Raw genomic sequence first — 18,437 nt, 5'->3', positions numbered from 1 at the left:
GTTCTTTCCCCCTTCTTATAGTCCAGAAAACATTTGAAAAGTATTCTTTTGCCATGTGCCCCCAGCCAAAGTTCTCCCCTGCTGGCATGCAGACGCCATTTATCTATGCTGTTTTCTCATCCTTGTGTTAATTTGCTTTTCCTGTTGACTTAATATGCTTGCTTTGTGTTTCTTTTAGCATGCTCGATTGACATCTGAGACCTAGGCAGACAGATAAATCAACATTCCATTGTCTAGGAAATATACACTCAACTGTGTCCCCACACATACATCACAGTGATTGTGATGACCAGTGTGATAAAAGTTTTTTCAACTGACACCTTACAATATATATTCTTTACAAATAAGTACTGTGACAGCAGTGTGTTAGGTATAAGTTTGTCAGGCCTGATAGCAGTTGCTGTTATATGACAGTGATCTCTTTGCCATTATGCATTGAGGGGCTTTTAAGGTCACCCTTACATTGCATAAAACTGATCTCCTGTTAATCAAAATGCATAGGACTGAATGTAGTAGCAATGGGGAAATTACTGCTGTTCTTGGTAAATAGGTTGAAACAATAATAATTAAAAGTGTTCATGATATCATAGAGACTAACCAGCCGTTATAAAGGAAAATTGTGTCTCACTGACAGCCTTTGACAAAGTCCTTCACAAATGGCTAGTAAGTAAATTCAATAGTCATGGGGTGGGATACATAGTTTTGTCAGGAAGCAGAAACTCGGATAGAAAAGAGGAGTTAAATGGTCAGTAGTTTAACAGGATGCCAGTCCATACTACGACAGGTGTTATGCAATATATACTCACTGAGCTGGAGCAGGGAGTGAAAAATGAACTAGCAAAATTTGCAGATGACACAGTTTTTAGACTAGTCAAGACTGAAAAATCCATGTAAGGAATTGCAGCAGTAGCGGATTAGTTTGTGTTGGGGGGAAAAACAGCAAAGAACTGCACCTTGGCAGGAGTAATTTGAACTACTCACCCACCTTATTGGGCTCTGAATTAACTGTAATAACTGTGGATAGCTCAGTGAAGACCTTCCTCTCAAGTATCTAGTACTTACCACTGTCAGAGAGAGGATACTGGACCTAGTAGGCCTCTGCTTCTGGCTAGCCATTCTTATTCTTCTGTTAGACAAAGGAAAGAACTTGGGTATTGACAATACTTGATGAGATGGTAATAAGTTTCTATAATGTTCATTTTAGCCTTTGACACCTTCCAAACCACCGGTAGTTGCAGACTGGGCCTCAGGCATAGCTCCAAAACCTGATCCAAAGACAATCAGCAAGCACGTTCAGAGAATGGTAGATGTAAGTGGCCATTTTACCAAGTATGTTTGATTACATCCTGTATATGATAGTATATGTAATGAGAAGCTGCATACTGAAAACCAGACATCTTCAAAACTGTGCTGAGTCTATTTGTAAACAATGTTAAAAACATTGCATTGTTTGAAAGCACAATTTTATTATAAGTGGCAAAGAGTCCTGTGGCACCTTATAGACTAACAAACATATTGGAGCATGAACTTTCGTGGGTGAATACCCACTTCATCAGATGCATGTCATGTAATTTTATTATAGTAGTTATAGTCTCATCAAGGGTATCAGCTAACTGCACTGCTACTTAAACTGCAGCACACATTCATTCTTTGCTAAAGTTTGTTTTGATACAGTGTGTTTGTCGCAACTGGGACATGGGCGGTCTGACCTAGTGGTCAAAGCAAGAATCAGGCCAGGTCACATACCAGAAAGTCAGAGTCTGAGACAGGCCAGAGGGCGAACTGGGAGTCAAATGTCAGGAGGCAAGTAGGGTCGGGAGACAAACTTGAGAGCCAAACCACAGATCAGGAACCAGAGTTGGGCCAGGTCAGGCTACCAGAAGAGCAGAAGCACACAGTCCATAGCAAGGTGGATCCCAGTTGTATGAACAACTTCCTGTTCCTGTGCTGGGTTTAAATAGGACTTTGGACCGATCAAGCTTCCAGGACTGGGGCACTCTGTCGGGGTTCAGCTTCGATTCTGACAACAGTTAGTAGGGCTCTGAAGGATGGGGTGGAACCTGATCGCTCCAATGAGCCCTATAGGATTGGCAAACACCAAGCAGAGAAAGCAGGGGAAATGGTCAGTAGTGTTTGTAGTGGAGCTATGGGGATATAGAGAAGGGAAGGACACTTCTGCCCTCCCCCATAGCTGTTTCTGCCTGGTTTCAAATAACAAAAGCAGCAGGCACTGAGAATTGGAAGGAAGCTCCTGAGCTCAGAACTACCCTCTTGTATGACAGGTACTGGCAGACGACCTTGTTTTGGATGAGCGTTTCTGAGCTCTGTTTACGCATGCTTCTTGCCCAAAGAGGAAGGAAGTAAATTCTCTACCGTCAGGTCTAGGCAAATGTGCTAGGCAGTATAGCCCCTTTGATGAACCCAAGAATGCTCTGAAAGGTTTGGCGTTCTAGTGGCTTGCAAATGGGGCTCTTGGGAGTTTGTAAAACGTCTTAAAGTCCGAGTGACTTTGGGACAAGCTGATGGCTAGATCAGGAGTGCAGAAAGGTCACCACAGCTCAGTGCATCAATCACTGCTGCAGTGTAGGCTAGAAGAGGGAGGATTACTTGAACTGATGTCGCTACATTAATGAAAGCGTGTGTCTACAGTGCTACTCCATTGATTTAACATGCCCTCCAACGTAGAGCTGCGCTGATGAAATAAGCTGGGCAACTATTCTGGTTTAACTACAAAGATCTAGTTCTGGGAGATGGTGTGTGCACGCGCCTACTCCCACTTTAATTAAGAGGGCTACATTGGCACAACCTTTGTGTGTAGACCTGGCCATAGTGGCTTAGAGAGGGGGAAAGGGGCTGAGTGTGAAAAACAAAGGGATCTGGGGAAGGGAAGTGCCACCATACCTAGGTAGTGGGGTTGCACACACTATGGAGCAATACAGAATTTGGTCCATGTTATTTAGAATTTATCTTTAGGTTTTGACATCAGTCCAGAATGTACGATGGGTCTATAGACTTAAGCAGGGCAGGCAGCGAGAAAGGTCCTTGCACTGTTTTAAGGAAAACCATTAAAGTTTATTTTACACTGAATGACTGAAAAGCAATACGTGTTTTTGTCTGGGATGCTAATGTATTTTGAACTTAATTTTTTTCCAAAAAAAGGTGATAAGTAAGTTGTCCAACTTCATTATAATTTCCTCTATTATCATCTTATCCAGTCTGTCTTCAAAAATTATGACCATGATCAGGATGGATACATTTCTCAGGAAGAATTTGAAAAGATTGCAGCCAGCTTTCCATTCTCATTTTGTGTCATGGACAAGGACAGGTGTGTGTCTGTGAACCTCGTTTTTACATCTGTTTCTGCATGTGAGCTTCGTAACAGACAGTTGTTGTCATAAGAGATGTTAAAAACCACCCTTCCCTCTGCCAAAATGAAAGTGGAAATGTAACTCACAAAAGCACCTTCTGAGTTAGTTGCAAATGACCTCGCCCACCTGCAGCAAAATCAAACCGTTGTCTCTTGTGAGACTCCAATATTCTGCTTAGACCGATTAAGATATTACACTTCAATTTTCTCCAAAGAATATTTTGTTGAATTATATTCAGTAACATTAACTGTATTGAACATTTTTCTAAGGTGAAAAACTGTCTCAGAACAGGCTTTTGTTGTTGTCGTTGTTAAAGACCACATAGAGAAATAAATTATGTTTGGCGCAGACGAGTGAAACCTGTGTTTCGACCAAATGACAACAGATTTCTGTGTTAGCCAAAAATGTTCCTCAAAATATAGAAAAATGCAGGTGTGGTCATTTGGAGTTTCTTTGGCCTGCCAAGGATTAACATTAGAAAGCAGAGAAAATTAAAATTTTGACTCTGCCAGAAATCCTTGGTATCTTTCTTCCTCCTAAGAGAGAGCACGTTTTTTAACACTGCATTAGAGTTTGTAAAGAACAGTATGAATTCCTGTTAGAAGGAATTTATTCCCTTGCTTCATTTTTTTTTGTTGCTTTGTTTTGATAATTGCACAGTGTTCTGAAGCTGTTGTGAGGTTGCATCTCACAAGAAGCTATTTTGTTTAGTTGTATTATCTATGAATTAAAATGCAATTTAATGAGTTTCTGTAGAACCCATGACCAGCTTGGCCAGATTATTGAATAATTCTGACATCTACAGCTGTTAGAAGTGGGGGTGGGAGATGTAGTTAACTCTCCTTGTGCTGCTGGAAAGCAGAGCCCCAATTAACCATCTCTCTCATTTATTTGCAGGGAAGGTCTGATTAGCAGGGATGAAATAACAGCTTACTTTATGAGGGCTAGCTCGATCTATTCTAAATTAGGTCTTGGCTTTGCTCACAACTTCCAAGAGACCACTTACCTAAAGCCTACATTCTGTGACAACTGTGCTGGATTTGTAAGCTTATTTTTAAGTACATTACTTTAACATCTATTAGCATAACGATGTTTCTTCAGCCTAGTAAGAAAACATTTATCATTAATATTGAAATCTTAACATTAAACATGTAAATTGTCCTATTGACCATGTTTCAATAGAGCCTTTTTCCTCGTTAGTGTTTTTGCTTCTCTAACATTGCTCCTTCTGCCTTGTGTTCTTCTGGCTGCCAAGGCAGCTGTGTTTCAAGCTACATCACTGTCAGGCAAGAGGTTCAAAGCCCAGCACCTCCCTCTCCCTGAGTTTGTTGGGACTGGCCCAGCACTGAGCACAGCTGGGCCTGCTTCCTGTTTAGCAAAGGAAGACGGGGCAAGCTGACTGCACTGCTCCCTGGTGACTGATTCCTGGGATCAGCATCATGCTGTTATGGGGCGATGTCTGATATGGGTTAGTGATGGCTCCTGAAAGCATGTCACAAGCTGGAGACTAGGCTTTACAAAAGCGCAATAGAGGTGACTTATACGACCCCTGCTACTCCAATTCTGGAACGTCTGTGCAGATCAGCAGACACGATTGACTGGCAAGAAAAAATATCAGGCTTCAAAACAAACGGGTGGGCTTTTGTCACATACTTATGCATGGAGGGGGGGTCATCTGATATGCCAAAATTCAATGAAATATCTTAACACAAATATGCCTTTTTTTCCCTTTGGGTCTGAATTCCAGCTCTGGGGAGTTATTAAACAAGGATATAGATGCAAAGGTAATTACTACTTCCTCTTCTGTTGACTTAATGCATAGTTGTGAAGGTGCCCTGCAAAATCAATGATAAGATTGTAGCCTGAGGGTACGTTATCTTTTCCATAGCCTCACTTCAATCCCCACATCTAAGGAGGCAGATCCCAGGGGTGTCAGCTGGCAGAGGAAGCCATGGCCTGAGATCTGGAGGAGGGGCAGCTGGCCCTCAGCCAGTTTGAGGTCATAGGACCTCACAACAGATGGCCCTAGCCCTCTGCAAATCCTCACAGGATCTGTAATGGACACTTCTGTTTCACAGGGAGGCAAACCCCAGCAGAACCATTTGGGGAGCTCCACAATGGAAATCTTGCAGAGTTTTCCTTCCTCTGAATATGTTCCTGCAGGCCTTTGCATGGGAGAAGACAATGTGACCATGCGATATTAAGTAGGCATCTGGGCCAGTACCACTGTAATGTGTTGTGCTTGGCTGAGTGTTTGCTAGTGGGATATCTTCAGTATAAAAGTGGTTTGAATGGTACATTGCACAGGGATGCAGTTAAATATATTTACCATCCATTTGTGGTTTCATACCATACCTTGTAGAACATGTAAGAAGACCTCTGCAGTTTCCTGGGGAGGTAATACAGTGTGGGAACGGATCTCAGATGCTGCAGCAAAACCACTAAATGTTACAAACCTTGTTTTATTTGTTTACAGACTGTGGAATGAACTGTCACAAGCAGTGCAAAGACCTGGTTGTATTTGAGTGCAAGAAAAGATCCAAAAGCATGACTGCAGATAACAGCCCGACCTCAGCCCTCGCTTCTAGCCTCTGCCCTGTAGGAGTCAAAGAGCAATTCCATGGTGAGGAAGGTTTAGATCTCTAAGATCAAAGTGACTGCTATATCGGACCCCTCCCCCAACATGCTGATTGGATACCTGGGTGGTGGGTGAAGCTTCCCCTAGGGGAGGCTAGCTCCCTATCCCACCTCTTTCACCTACAGCCCTGCCCACACTCCCCCTGCTTTGCCCAGGCCCCCACACCCGTCCCTCCTCTCCTCTCCTCCCCCCTCCCTTGTGAGGCTCCCACCACCTGCCACATTCCTCCTCTCCTTACCCCCAAGGCCCCCCCCCACTCAAGCTTTCTGCATCCCTCCTCTCCTCCATGGCGGGGTGAGGAGGGACACAGCGAGCGGCAGGTGGCTGAGTCTTGCGGGGAGGGGGTGGAGGAGAGGAGGGATGCAGCAGGTGCATGGGCAGCCTCACAGGGAAGATGGGGGTGGAGGAGAGGAGGGACATGGCAAGCAGTGAGGATCTGTGGAGAGGCAGGGTAGAGTGGAGGAGAGGAGAGACTCAGCGGGCAGTGGCGGGGGCCTGGGGGAAGAGCAGGAACGGGAAGAGGCAGAGTGGGGCCACCACGGCCCAGGCATCTGTGCCAGGGAAGGCTTATACTCGCTGCCTATGATTGAATAGCATTAGTTAATAAACACTAGAATTCATTAACAACATATTGACTACGGCCAGAGCCAGACATAAGTAAACCTAGCTCTGGGTGCACCCACCACTATCCCTCTCCTGCTCACAATATTGCTAATTATTTCAGTCCAGGTCATTTCCTGAGCAGAGACCTCCAGTTGTGTGAAATTGTATGACATGCACAAATTCCCACAAGAGCTGAGCCAGGATGCTGCCCAACTTTTCTCAGCTGTGACTCAGAGGATCTGAGCCCAGCTGTCTAGCAGTGAAAGGCTGATGTGTTAACTAATTGTGCCACCTTGTGACGAGCAGATTGCAGTGTGCTCTAGTTTCTACCATTTGGCAGGAAGCAATTGCAGTATTAAATAAGTGGCTCAGGGTTAAATTCAAATTTCGCTTCTGGGTTTCTAAAATCAACTCGTGTACATTTCATGTGCACCAAGAAAATTAAGAGCCATAATTACATTCTTTTCTTCATGTCTCTAGGTGATTTCAAACTTCCTCTTGGTCACCTTAACCAACCCCCGTACATTAACACTCAGTTGTACAGATCTTTACTAACTGCTCATTCTTTCCTGCCTATCTCAAGCAAGGAAACATAGCTTAATCTCAGATTTAATCAGTTAAGCATCCAAAAGAAGAAGTGTTTCTCTTGAATGAGACTCTCTCTTGAATGAGGCTATTTCTTTTTGACTCAGATTTCCCCAAGATATTCACTCTCATCTTTGAGCTCTCCTGCTCTTTGCGCATCGCCTCTGTCTGTAAACCTGCCTGTAACCACACCCCCAGCCTCAACTGCTCTGATGGTGGAGTTCTCACTCAGGCCTCCATATAAAATGTAAATGTTTCATAGTGCTGGTAATTAACCATTGGAACCGTTTACTAAGGGTCGTGATGGACTCTCCATCGCTAGCAATCTTTAAACCAAGGCTGGAGGTTTATCTAAACAATATTTACTAGGAATTATTTTTGGGAAGTTCTATGGCCTGTGTTATAAAGGAGGGCAGGCTAGATGATCAGAGGGGTCCCTTCTGGCCCTGGAAGCTATCAGACTGCTTGCACTGACCTGCTCTGTGGCCTCCGTCAGGCCCATCTCTCTTTCCAGACTCCAGAACATGGAGGGCTGTAACACATGCAGATATGGCCATCCATCTCGCCACAGCTGCATCCTTCGTTAGCTCCACTGACTCCCCGTTCATTTAAAAGTTCTCAAATTGTCTCTATTTCTCACCTCAAGTGCTTGCCCTACATAGTTACTGCCGTCAGACTTGGGTTGCAAGGTATCCAATTTTCAACCAAACACCTGGTCGAAAAGGGACCCTCCCCAGCCCGGTGAAAATGAGGGAATGAGGGTGGGGAAGAGCAAGCGACGGAGGGAAGGGAGATGAATGGGGCCAGGCCTCGGAGAAGGAACGGGGCAAGGGATGTTCAGTTTTGTTCAGTCAGAAAGTTAGCAACCCTGCCTGAAACCAACAGCTTCAGGTCCCACAATCACTGATTTCCCAGTCTCCACAGAGCTCACCTTCTCTGTGCCAACTAGGGCTAACCCCCGAGTCCTCGGAGTGCTCCATGCAGTATCCAGTCCCTCTCACTGGACACTCACAATAATTACCAGGTAAGCTGTCCCCAAAGAAACAATGTACACACAGCTTGGCTGGTACGTCTCAGGATCTGATCCTTTTATAACACCACAGCACTGTAATCTACTTATATGCTTATTAACAAAGATTATGATTTAAGAGCTATTGATAAAGGATAATGAGTGGAAACAGAACTGATTACACAAATAAAAAAACCCATAAAATGAAAGCCAAGGTCTACACTTATTAATGGTTACCATTCCTGTTTTATAAAGTAGATCTTCTCCCAAGGATTCAGTTATGAGAGAGCTGCTGGTGCTCAGTCAAAACTAGGACCCAAGTTTTCATAACTATCGCCACACCCTTCAAGTAAGGAGATACCAAAATGGGAAATAAAAGGAGAAGCAAAAAGCCAAACTCATTGTTTAGACCCCACAGTCAGGATTGCTGCCTCCTCTCTTCCCCCCCAACCCCATTGTGCAGCCTCCAAGTTGTCTTCAGATCCTCCTGCTGATTTGAAATGCAAATGTAGCTCCCATTGTGTTTGGTTTACAGTGCTTAATCTACATATTAACCTAGGCAGACTCGTGAACATACATGCCTTTGCCTGGCGAAACCAGTTCTTCACTTCTGCTGGGGAATAACACCTTGATACAAACCACAAGGACACAATTTTTTACATATAATCAGTATAGATATCACAACAATATTAATGATCAGCAAGATACTGGTTTTCATTTAAGATCTCACACAATGTGCTTTACTGATAAATGCCATGACAGCAACATCTTAGGTATAGTGAGTTTAGCAGGCCCAGCAGGAGTTGCTGTTACAGAACAGTGAGCCCTTTGCCAGCTGGCGTGGAGGAGCTCTTAGAGTCACACCCTTACCTCTCCATTTCTCATTCCCTCTGCTTTAATTTGTTGCTTTCATTTTGTAACTGCTGTTTAACTCGCAAACCATTTTGGGATCACTTACATGAAAGACATTGCACACTGAAGTATTTAATTGCACCGGTTTTAGAGGCGTAAGCTAACACAAAAAGATTGTGATTTTTCTCTAAGGCCAGGGGGAAAGGAAGGGTACATAAAGGTGTAGAGAGGTTGTTTTACCTTTGTATTTGGCACTGGTGTGACCACTGCTGGAATACTGTGTCCAGTTCTGGAGTCGACAATTCAAGAAGGATGTTGATAAATTGGAGAGGGTTCAGAGAAGAGCCCAGAGAATAATTAAAAGAGTAGAAAATATCCTTGCAGTGGCAGATGCAAAGAGCTCAATCTACTTAGCTTAACAAAGAGAAGGCTAAGGGGTGACTTGATTATGCTCTCTAAGTACCTACATGGAGAACAAATATTTAATAATGGGCTCTTCAGTCAAGCAAACGAGGTATAACATGATTGAATGGCTGGCAGTTGAAGTTTGACAAATTCAGACGGGAAGTAAGGTGTATGCTTTTAATAGTGAGGGTAATTAACCATTGGAACAATTTACCATTCTCCATCAGTGGTAACTTTAAAATCAAGATTGGATGTTTTTCTAAAATCTGCTGTAGGAATTACTAGGAGGAAGTTCTCTAGTCTGTATTATTTCATTTTCATTCATGGTACATAAAAGGTTGTTACAAGAAGGAGAGTGAAAAAATGTTCTTGTTAACCTCTGAGGATAGGACAAGAAGCAATGGGCTTAAACTGCAGCAAGGGAGGTTTAGGTTGGATATTAGGAGAAACTTCCTAACTGTCAGGGAGGTTAAGCACTGGAATAAATTGCCTAGGGAGGTTGTGGAATCTCCATCATAGGAGGTTTTTAAAGACCAAGTTAGACAAACATTTGTCAGGAATGGTCTAATTATTACTTAGTCCTGCCTTGAGTGCATGGGAGAGGACTAGATGACCTATTGAGGTCCCTTCCAGTTTTACACTTTTGTTACACTTCTTAAAGACAGCTAAATGTACAGTAATACTGTCCTAATAATACTTTTCCATGTAAGTAATTGTTGCAGTTGCTCAGGGATTTTATGGGATTGTGAATCGGAGGGGAGGTGTCCACACTCTGGAAAAAGTTTAAGAGCCTGTGCTACTAGGCCAAATTCAGAGAGATGTGAATATAAACACCATTTCAGATTAAATATTGCATAGTACATTGTTTTAAAAAGCACCCTGAATGATTATGGCTATATATCTTCCTTCCCAATGCAGGTCTCCAGTTAACTCAGTTTGTTGTTTCTGTTCTGTAGGGCAGGAGGAAGGCCCATTTACATTTCCTAATGGAGAAGTGGCTGAACACAACGAAGAGAGCAAGGACCGAACAATTATGCTTATGGGTGTCTCGTCCCAAAAAATCTCAGTGAGAGTGAAGCCAGCTGTTCTTGACAAGAGCACACAGACTGAGCCAGCACTGGCAAATAGCGCTGTACCCAGTAGGCAGATGGAGAAGGAGCATGGGATGTCATCCGAAAATATTTATCTACAGCCCGCAACACCATCTCCATGCCCAAGCCCAGTTCTAAGCCGCAAAAAGGCTTATGTAAAATGGGAAAACAAAGACTCAAGTCAGAAACGAAAGGATGAGCAGCGCATCTATAAACCCTCGTACCAGGAAGTGGAGCAGGTACTTTCACAATGGACCCCATTCTCCTTTACACTACAGTGGCACAGTAAAGAGGCCTTAAAGTTGATTTAACAATCTACTGTCACTTCAAGGGTCCTTTGCACTGCCAGGGTCATTCCTTACTGGAACAATTAATAAGGGATATTTGTAGAGTCTCCATCCTTTGAAAACTTTAAATCAAGACTGGATAGATTTCTAAAAGACATGCACTAGTTCAAGCATAAGCTATTGGGCTTGATGCAGAAATTATTAGGCCTTTCTTTTGCAGGAAGTCAGACTAAATGATCACAATGATACCTTCCAGCCTTAAAATCCATAGGTGAAATCCTGGCCTCACTGAAGTCACTGGCGCCAGAATTTTACCCCATAAGTCTAGTCATCAATTTTAGGGACACTCCAGATGGGGCAATAGTTTGCAAATTAGTTTCCACAGTGAAGATGTTGCCATTAAACTGTAAGCCACTATGCTGATGCCAGGTTAACCCTGCCTTGCCCCAAACTCTCTCTAGCTAAATAGTAGCACTAACAAAACCAGACTTTACCATCAGAAAGATGTGAACTTCAAAATCTAAATGGGATCATTAAATATTATAATGTGTTTCACTTCTTCCATTTCTTAAAAAAAATCCATAGGAAGTTAAAGCCTCCCCCCCAAAAAAACTCTGAATGCAACTTCAAGGTGATACAGTTAATTATAAAAACTAAAGAAATACAAAAGCTAAAGCTTCCATAAATAACTTTAACTCTGCAGAACAAAATTTAGCGTTCTAGTCCCATTTTTCTATTTAAAAGAACAGGCACGTGTATAAAAGTTTATGTTCCAATATGTACACATCATAAAATTGATTAGAATGACAATGTGGCCAAGTTCTCTTTGCTGTTGAAATATTACACTTTTCTGATTCTGATTTTTACTGTGTAGAAGTTGCATTAACACAGTTTTTTGCATTTAACACCTAGAAAAGTCTATTTTTAGTGGTCAAACAGAGAGAGAAATGACACTGGAGAACAAGAAGCTGGAACCAATGAAATTGACGTGAATATACAGAAAGAAAGACATTGAATGTGTGGGCTAGTCAGCTATGGAGAAAACAAGAAGGCCAATAGAAATAAGAAAGCTGGAAGGGAATGACAAGCACATGATTGTGAGGGTAAAAATAAGAAAAAAATACCCCCAAAGAAATGTAAATAAGAGAACAAAATAGCATGGAATTCATGATACGGGAGGGCACAGATAGTAGCCGAGAATAAACCGAGAAGAGCTACAAATAGAACTTTATAGAAATGAAAATCATTCAATAGAGTAAAATGGACAAACCAGACAGTCAGCAATGAGGAACTGTAAAATCTAATATTAACAATCGTAAAATAACTACCTAGAAGCCCGAACCTAGGTTGGGGCATTGTTCTAAGCACTGTACAAAACACATAGTAAGAAACAGTTCTTCAAATCCTTGTCTGTGTGGATCCCGCTGTTATTGGTGCACATGTGTTCCATGAACATGAGTTTCAAACTTTCTGGTAAGCAATGTCCATTGGGGCCACACCTGTGCTCAGTACGTGCTTGTGCTCCCCACAATCCTAAGGCATAAATGGCCACAAAAACTCAGTGTGGGCAGTAAGGTGGGAACTGTGGCTTCCTCCTTTCACTTACAACAACTGGTTTTTGTTAATAATTGCATATAAAGATTTAGTTAATAGTTTTTCTGCCCATTTGGCAGCTTTCCATTCCCCTTTTGTCTCAGGGAATGTTGTTAGATGTTTGTGCCTTACCACCCCATGATAGACTCCAAACCCTCAGCGCTCGAGTTCTACCCTTTCTGCAACAGGCTGATTCCGACCCTCGCCCCCACACGCTTAGCTGATGACCCACAGCAGATGTCTTGTGTGCTTGGGGGAATCATATATTCTCAATTATTGTTCAATGTGCACATCCTTGTCTACTCAGACCAGAAAACTGAAGGAATCTTACCTAAAACTGTAGCTGTAATAAAAGTCCATTAGGGGTACCTCAGATCCTGAGAGGCCTTCCCTGGACCCAAAATAACATTCCCAGAGCCAGATGTCACACTCCCACAGTGCTTTGGAGACTGTACTCCAAGCTCCAGCTCCTGGTGGTCCCAAGAAAAAGCCTCAAGATCAGTGCCATCCTTGGGACGTCAGCTCCAGTTCAGGACCCAGGTAGTGACACCACCAGACATGATAGATCTAAGACATGACCCAGGGCCAGATGACACTGCCATTCTCCTTCCCTGGAATGGAATAAAGCAAATGTGTGTAAGAGGAGCCTGGAGCCCTGTGATTCTGATAACTCTAAGGCCAAGAACATAGATCAGCTCCAGAAAGTGACCCTGACTAGCTCGTCATCTCCCTCAGGACAAGGAGAGGCCACTTCAGCTTCAACAGTATTGACTGCCTCGGCAACGAAAGAATCCTCAGATGCTGGAGTCTCTCTCAATACCAAAAGACCTTTTACTCTCTGGTACAAGGCTCAGTTAGCCATCCTGTTCCCTGCCCTCAGGGAACCCTCCACTGCTTAATTTGTGCTGGGGCTCAGCCCGGCACCTGTAGGCTTGGCTGTTCGTAGCTCCGGCACCTCTTGGCTCCAGCCAGCAGCTGCCACTCTCCAGCCACCCAGCTCTGAAGGCAGTGCCGCCACCAGCAGCAGCGCAGAAGTAAGGGTGGCAACACACCATACATACCATCCTTACTTCTGCCCTGCTGCTGGTGGCGGCGCTGCCTTCAGAGCTGGGTGCCCGGCCAGCCGCCGCTACTCTCCGGCCACTCAGCTAGTGCTTAATTTATGCCAGGGCTTTCTGGGGCTGAGCCGTGGCACCTCTTTCATTACAAATTAAGCACTGGAACCTCCTCAGTACTGATCCTCCCAGTGCTGATCCTATCAGCACTTTCTACAGACCCAATTTATTCCTTGTCTTCCCCATCCTCCTATCTCCACCCAGCTTCTGCTAAGGAGCATTCCCATGCTCTTAAGAGCTGAAGTACAGGGATATCACCCCAGTTTCCCTTAAGGAAAGGCATGTCCCCCATTACATGGTTGAAAGACTTTGGAACACTACTTCTCCTTCTCAGTCTTTCTACCCTTCCTGGCTTTATTAGGCATACTGGGGTCCAGCCTCACATACCTCTAGGTCCCACTCTCCTGTACCTTCAGCTAGAAAAAGACCAAGATCAACTTCCATGCAAAGGGCAGCATCGCCCACACACCAAAGATACGTCTATACATACGGCAGCATGCAGAGTACGGACACTACATGCCCAGCAAGACATGGCTTAGGCCAGTAGAGTGCCCTACACATAAGAACCCCCAGGACAGATACTTTACACATCTCTTTACACCCAAGCAGTGCCTCCCATGTCTACACTGGTATTTTTAGCAATGTAGCGTCCCACTACCTCCCTGCTGCTGGAGCCTTTCCCTGCCACGGTGAGAGCCACCAGCAGCAGGGAAAGGCTCTGGCAGGGGGTGGGGGAAGAGGCACCCTTGGAGCCTTTTCTCGCTGCAGTGAGGCTCCCTGTTGTCAGAGCCTTTCACTGCAGCAAGGAAAGGCTCTGGCAGGAGAGAGAGAGTGGGGAAAGGCAGGAGCTGATGGAGTTGTTCCCTGCAGTATGTAGCTGCACATGTGGTGCCTATACGCCACACACTGCTATCAGTGTAAACATAGCCACAAAGTCAAAGAGTCAGGGCCACCTGCCATCGCTGCTCTCCTCCCTCCCACCCGAACATTCCTCCATGCCCACCTAGGGGGGCATGCTCCACAGTTTGAAGACCTTTGTTTTAGGGGATTTCAAGACCTGCTTGAGAGAATAGCCAATGCTTGCGTTATTGATTCCAGTGCACCAAGAAATGCCACCAAAGCACTCCTGCATTCTCCATTCCCAGATGATAGCTAGAATGGCCATGCCTGTCAGTGAAGGCATCTTAGAGCCAGCAAAGGACTCATGGCAGACACTGGCCTCAACTCCTCCCATCTCTGAGGGCTTAGAGGAGTTACCAAGTACCTGCAAAAGGGACATGAATGTCACTTCTCACCCTACTCTGGGCTCTCTTGTGGTCTCAGCAATATTAGACAAGTCCTGACAACCAGCCCTGAGTCGGTCCGCAAGGAAAATGATCTAAAGAGGTTGGACTTACTTGGTAGAAAACCAGATTCCTCGGTATCTTTGCAAATTATTACTTGCCAAACATAACAAGCAGGGATAAGGTTCTTCCTTTCTCCATCTCTCTCGAGACCAAAGAATATAACTGAAGGTGGTGAAGCAAAAGGTCAATAGTGGCCAAGACCTCTCACCAAGCTACATCCAATGCAGCTGTTAAATTCCTGGCCACAGCAATAACAAAGCGTCCCGGCTCCAGCCATCAGGAATCCTGAAAGAGGTCCAGTGTACAACTGAAGTTCAGTCCTTTCAAGGAGCCTGATCTCTTCCATTCCCAAATAGATGAGGCTTTAAGATCTCGAACCAACCAATGACATCAGTAAGGTTTTGCTTAAAAGCTACTAGGTCATCTTGCTTCATGCACGTATGTGGTGCTTCTTGCCAGACTTTGCACATGTCCACTGCAGTCCTGTCTCATAATTGTGTAGCAGCCTTCTAGATACCCCACAGACTCTTATCCCAGTGCTATATTGTGCACTTTCTCAAATGGTGGATGAACCCCAGCACGAGGAGAGGAGATCCATTTCAGACTTTATGCCCATCACTAACAGTAGTCACAGATGCTTCTACGACAGGGTGAATCAGGTCCCAAAGCAATGCCTGCCTTCACATTAACATCCTGGAGTTTTGAGTGATCAGGCCAGCTTTCAAGGAGTTGTCACTGATCAAGGGAGCCTTGATGGACAATACATCTGCAATGTTCTTCATCAGACAAAATGTGCTCACGCCTCCCTTTGTCAAGAAGCAATAATTTTCTGAAACTGTGCGTCACTCACAAAATAACCCCGGGATGCCAGAGCTGATGCCATATTTGGAAGGGCTATTCTCAGTTCTCTTTTTGACTAAATTAACTAGTGAGACAAGACTCCTCATTATGTCCTGTGAGAATTACTGCTTGCTAGCCAGCACCCGTGGGATCCACATGGACAAGGATGCAAAGAGGAAAGAACAGTTACTTATCAGTTCTTTGCAAAGTCTTGTCCATGTGGATTCCATGACCCACTCTTCATCTCTTCTCCTTTGGAGTCCTTATCTCTGGGATTCTGAATTACCGAGGGAACAGAGATGGTTGGATCCATGCAGCCTGTTGTATGTTTAGCTGGGGATGGTGGAAGGGAGGGGCGAGGATGTTCAGGGTGCAGGTACAGCCCCCAACAGACACTACTTGCTAGAAGATTCTGATCTTGTGCACATGGGGCACAAGCACACCAACAGTGAGATCTGCACAGACATCACATTTTGCAGAACCACATCTACTGTAAGGTAAGTAACAGTTCTCTTCTTACAAGCTTACCTGATCCAATTCACGCTGAAGTCAATGGAAAAACTCTCATTCTTCACTGGGAGTTGGATCGGGCCCTAAACTGACAAGACAGATAAAAGATGGGAGAAAGCAAGCATTGCTTACCCCTGTTTTACTGAGAAGGACTTGAGGCACAGTGATATTAAGTGACTTGCCTAAGGTCATGCAGGAAGCCTGTGACACATCCAGGAATTAAACCCAGATCTGAATCTCTGTCCAGTGCTTTAACCACAAGATGATCCCTTCCTCTCACAAAAGTTAACCAATTCAGATGAAAACTGAAATGGTTAAAATCTTAACTCCAATCAGCATCACTGTCCTAAAATCTCAGGCAAGCAAAAATAAAGCAAGCTCACTTCACACAGTTTGCAGTCAGCCAGCACTTTGTCGACCGTTGCATATTAATGCATAGGGAAAAAGGAAATGAGGAAATGGTTCAATTAGTACACTCTCATTACACTAGATAGTGCAATCAAGAGACAGCCTGTCACTGCCCTATGAAGCCTTCAGTGAAAAAACACCAAAATACTAATCCATGTTATATCTATCTACAAACCCAAGCAATGTCCACAACTAAACCCTCTCCCACTCATCCCTGAAACAGATTCCCACCTTCCACCCAAATCTTCTCCCCATCTTTGTATCTCCTATGCACCGGGTGGTTGAAAGCTCAGTACACATTTAGAACAAATATATTCTGCATGAGTCATATTGAAAAATACTGGTTCCAAGCATGAAATGGTTAATTTACCGGGTAACCAAATACATTCTTTTAGAGATGCAAACAGAAAATTAATTGCCATTTGCTCATGCTGATCTTTTTTGTTTAACATGCCATTTACTGTTCAGTGCATAATAACCATTTGGAGAATAGTTAAATAGTCTCTCACAGAAAATGTGAGATGCCAATCAAGCAAGTGCACCAGCAAACGGGTGAAATCAGTTAAATCCAATACCATTCATATGACGCCTGCCATTCTCTGTTTTTGTTTAGGAAAGGAATATTCTAAAGGCAGAAAATGAAGCTTTAAAGATTCAGCTTAAACAGGCACACAAAACAATTGAATCTCTCAGTATTCAACGCAGAAATCATGTCTTGGACAATACACAACACAGAGACTGCGCGTAGCTGGCAAGGCAGGAGCTCTCCTCTGGATGAATGTAAAAGAGAGGGCTTTTTGAACTGTGACAAAGCTGCTGTATTCAAGTGAACAGGAAACAGAGACTGAAAGATTTTAAACAGAAATATACTCTGTTGAATCAGCGTATTTTGCCTGTTCAATATACTGCTGAATGTATAAATGTGTTCCTTTCTCTGATAGTTTAAAATAATTTATCTTCTGAACATGGGAATTAATACATTCTGGAATCTCTCTCAAGAAGGGCGATATAGGCCCAGAAGTTTATATTTATCGTCAGTAAGCAACTTCTATGTCCAATATGGATGATGCGACTCTACAAGTAGCTATTGTTTCTATTGAGTGCCCAGTGCCACCAACAAGTGTTCCGACAAGGTATGTAAATAAGCAGACACTCTCAACTCAAATTTGGCCCAAATTCAGGTTTTCTAACAACAAACATTTGATAAATCTAAGACTTTTGAGCAATTTTTGATGAGAGAAATTTCATGGTCCCAATCATTGCTGCATTAAGAACTGGAAAGTGCAACTGAGTTCATTGATTTTCATCATCCAACATTAGAAATATGAACTGTCAATAAGCAGTGAAACAAATGACGATTTTAAGTCTTTCCTTTTTAATGCTCTACGATGTGGTATATAAATATGTTTATAACTGATTAAAATTAAGCATTCCTTTAAAATCCTTGCTTTTCGAGCTGGCCATAGAGGTTCTAGCTACCCACATTTTTAACCCTGCAAAACTAAAAATTATAGTGCCTCATACAGAGCACGAGACTAGAGATTTCACACTGGAGTATTGCTTCCACTTAATGTCCCATGCTACTATTCAGGTCAAATAGTCTTGATACTGGCCCTGGTGGCTCAGTGGTTAATGGTTGAAGACAGATTTTATTGACAGGAGGAAAAGATGTTGGCTATTTTCTTTAACTTCTCTCCATCTTTCAGTCCTTCATTTATAAGCGTGCAATATGTTCTGATATTTCAAGATTTAATAATAAAATACAAATATTAAAATTAAGGAAGGGG

General features: G+C 43.5%; 2 protein-coding genes across 10 annotated transcripts in view; one reads left to right on the top strand and one right to left on the bottom strand.

Moving 5' to 3' along the window:
• FAM98B (family with sequence similarity 98 member B) overlaps nucleotides 1–18,437 on the bottom strand; it is a 70,850-nt gene that overhangs the window by 7,867 nt on the left and 44,546 nt on the right. The window contains exon 9 of one of the 5 annotated variants that reach the window (XM_045013718.1): nucleotides 12,984–13,042. The exons of the other annotated variants lie outside the window; for them this stretch is intronic. Coding sequence (XP_044869653.1) covers nucleotides 12,999–13,042 — 44 coding nt within the window. The 3' untranslated portion in view covers nucleotides 12,984–12,998. Of the gene's footprint in view, nucleotides 1–12,983; nucleotides 13,043–18,437 lie in introns of those variants that run through there. 5 annotated transcript variants of the gene reach the window in all.
• Nucleotides 1–18,437, top strand: part of RASGRP1 (RAS guanyl releasing protein 1) — an 85,314-nt gene that overhangs the window by 58,686 nt on the left and 8,191 nt on the right. For 4 of the 5 annotated variants that reach the window (XM_045013709.1, XM_045013710.1, XM_045013713.1 and 1 more), the window contains 7 exons: nucleotides 1,205–1,309; nucleotides 3,216–3,325; nucleotides 4,266–4,410; nucleotides 5,116–5,152; nucleotides 5,845–5,991; nucleotides 10,417–10,790; nucleotides 17,264–17,931. In XM_045013709.1, the coding sequence (XP_044869644.1) occupies nucleotides 1,205–1,309; nucleotides 3,216–3,325; nucleotides 4,266–4,410; nucleotides 5,116–5,152; nucleotides 5,845–5,991; nucleotides 10,417–10,790; nucleotides 17,264–17,398 (1,053 nt within the window). In that variant the 3' untranslated portion in view covers nucleotides 17,399–17,931. Of the gene's footprint in view, nucleotides 1–1,204; nucleotides 1,310–3,215; nucleotides 3,326–4,265; nucleotides 4,411–5,115; nucleotides 5,153–5,844; nucleotides 5,992–10,416; nucleotides 10,791–17,263; nucleotides 17,932–18,437 lie in introns of those variants that run through there. The other variant, XR_006578864.1, reaches the window with a different exon arrangement.

This window comes from Mauremys mutica, chromosome 4 (assembly GCF_020497125.1).
Source record: "Mauremys mutica isolate MM-2020 ecotype Southern chromosome 4, ASM2049712v1, whole genome shotgun sequence".
Lineage (NCBI taxonomy): Eukaryota > Metazoa > Chordata > Testudines > Geoemydidae > Mauremys > Mauremys mutica.
The sequence above is the reverse complement of the archived record's forward strand: the minus strand, read 5'-3'. Positions and strand labels throughout refer to the sequence as shown.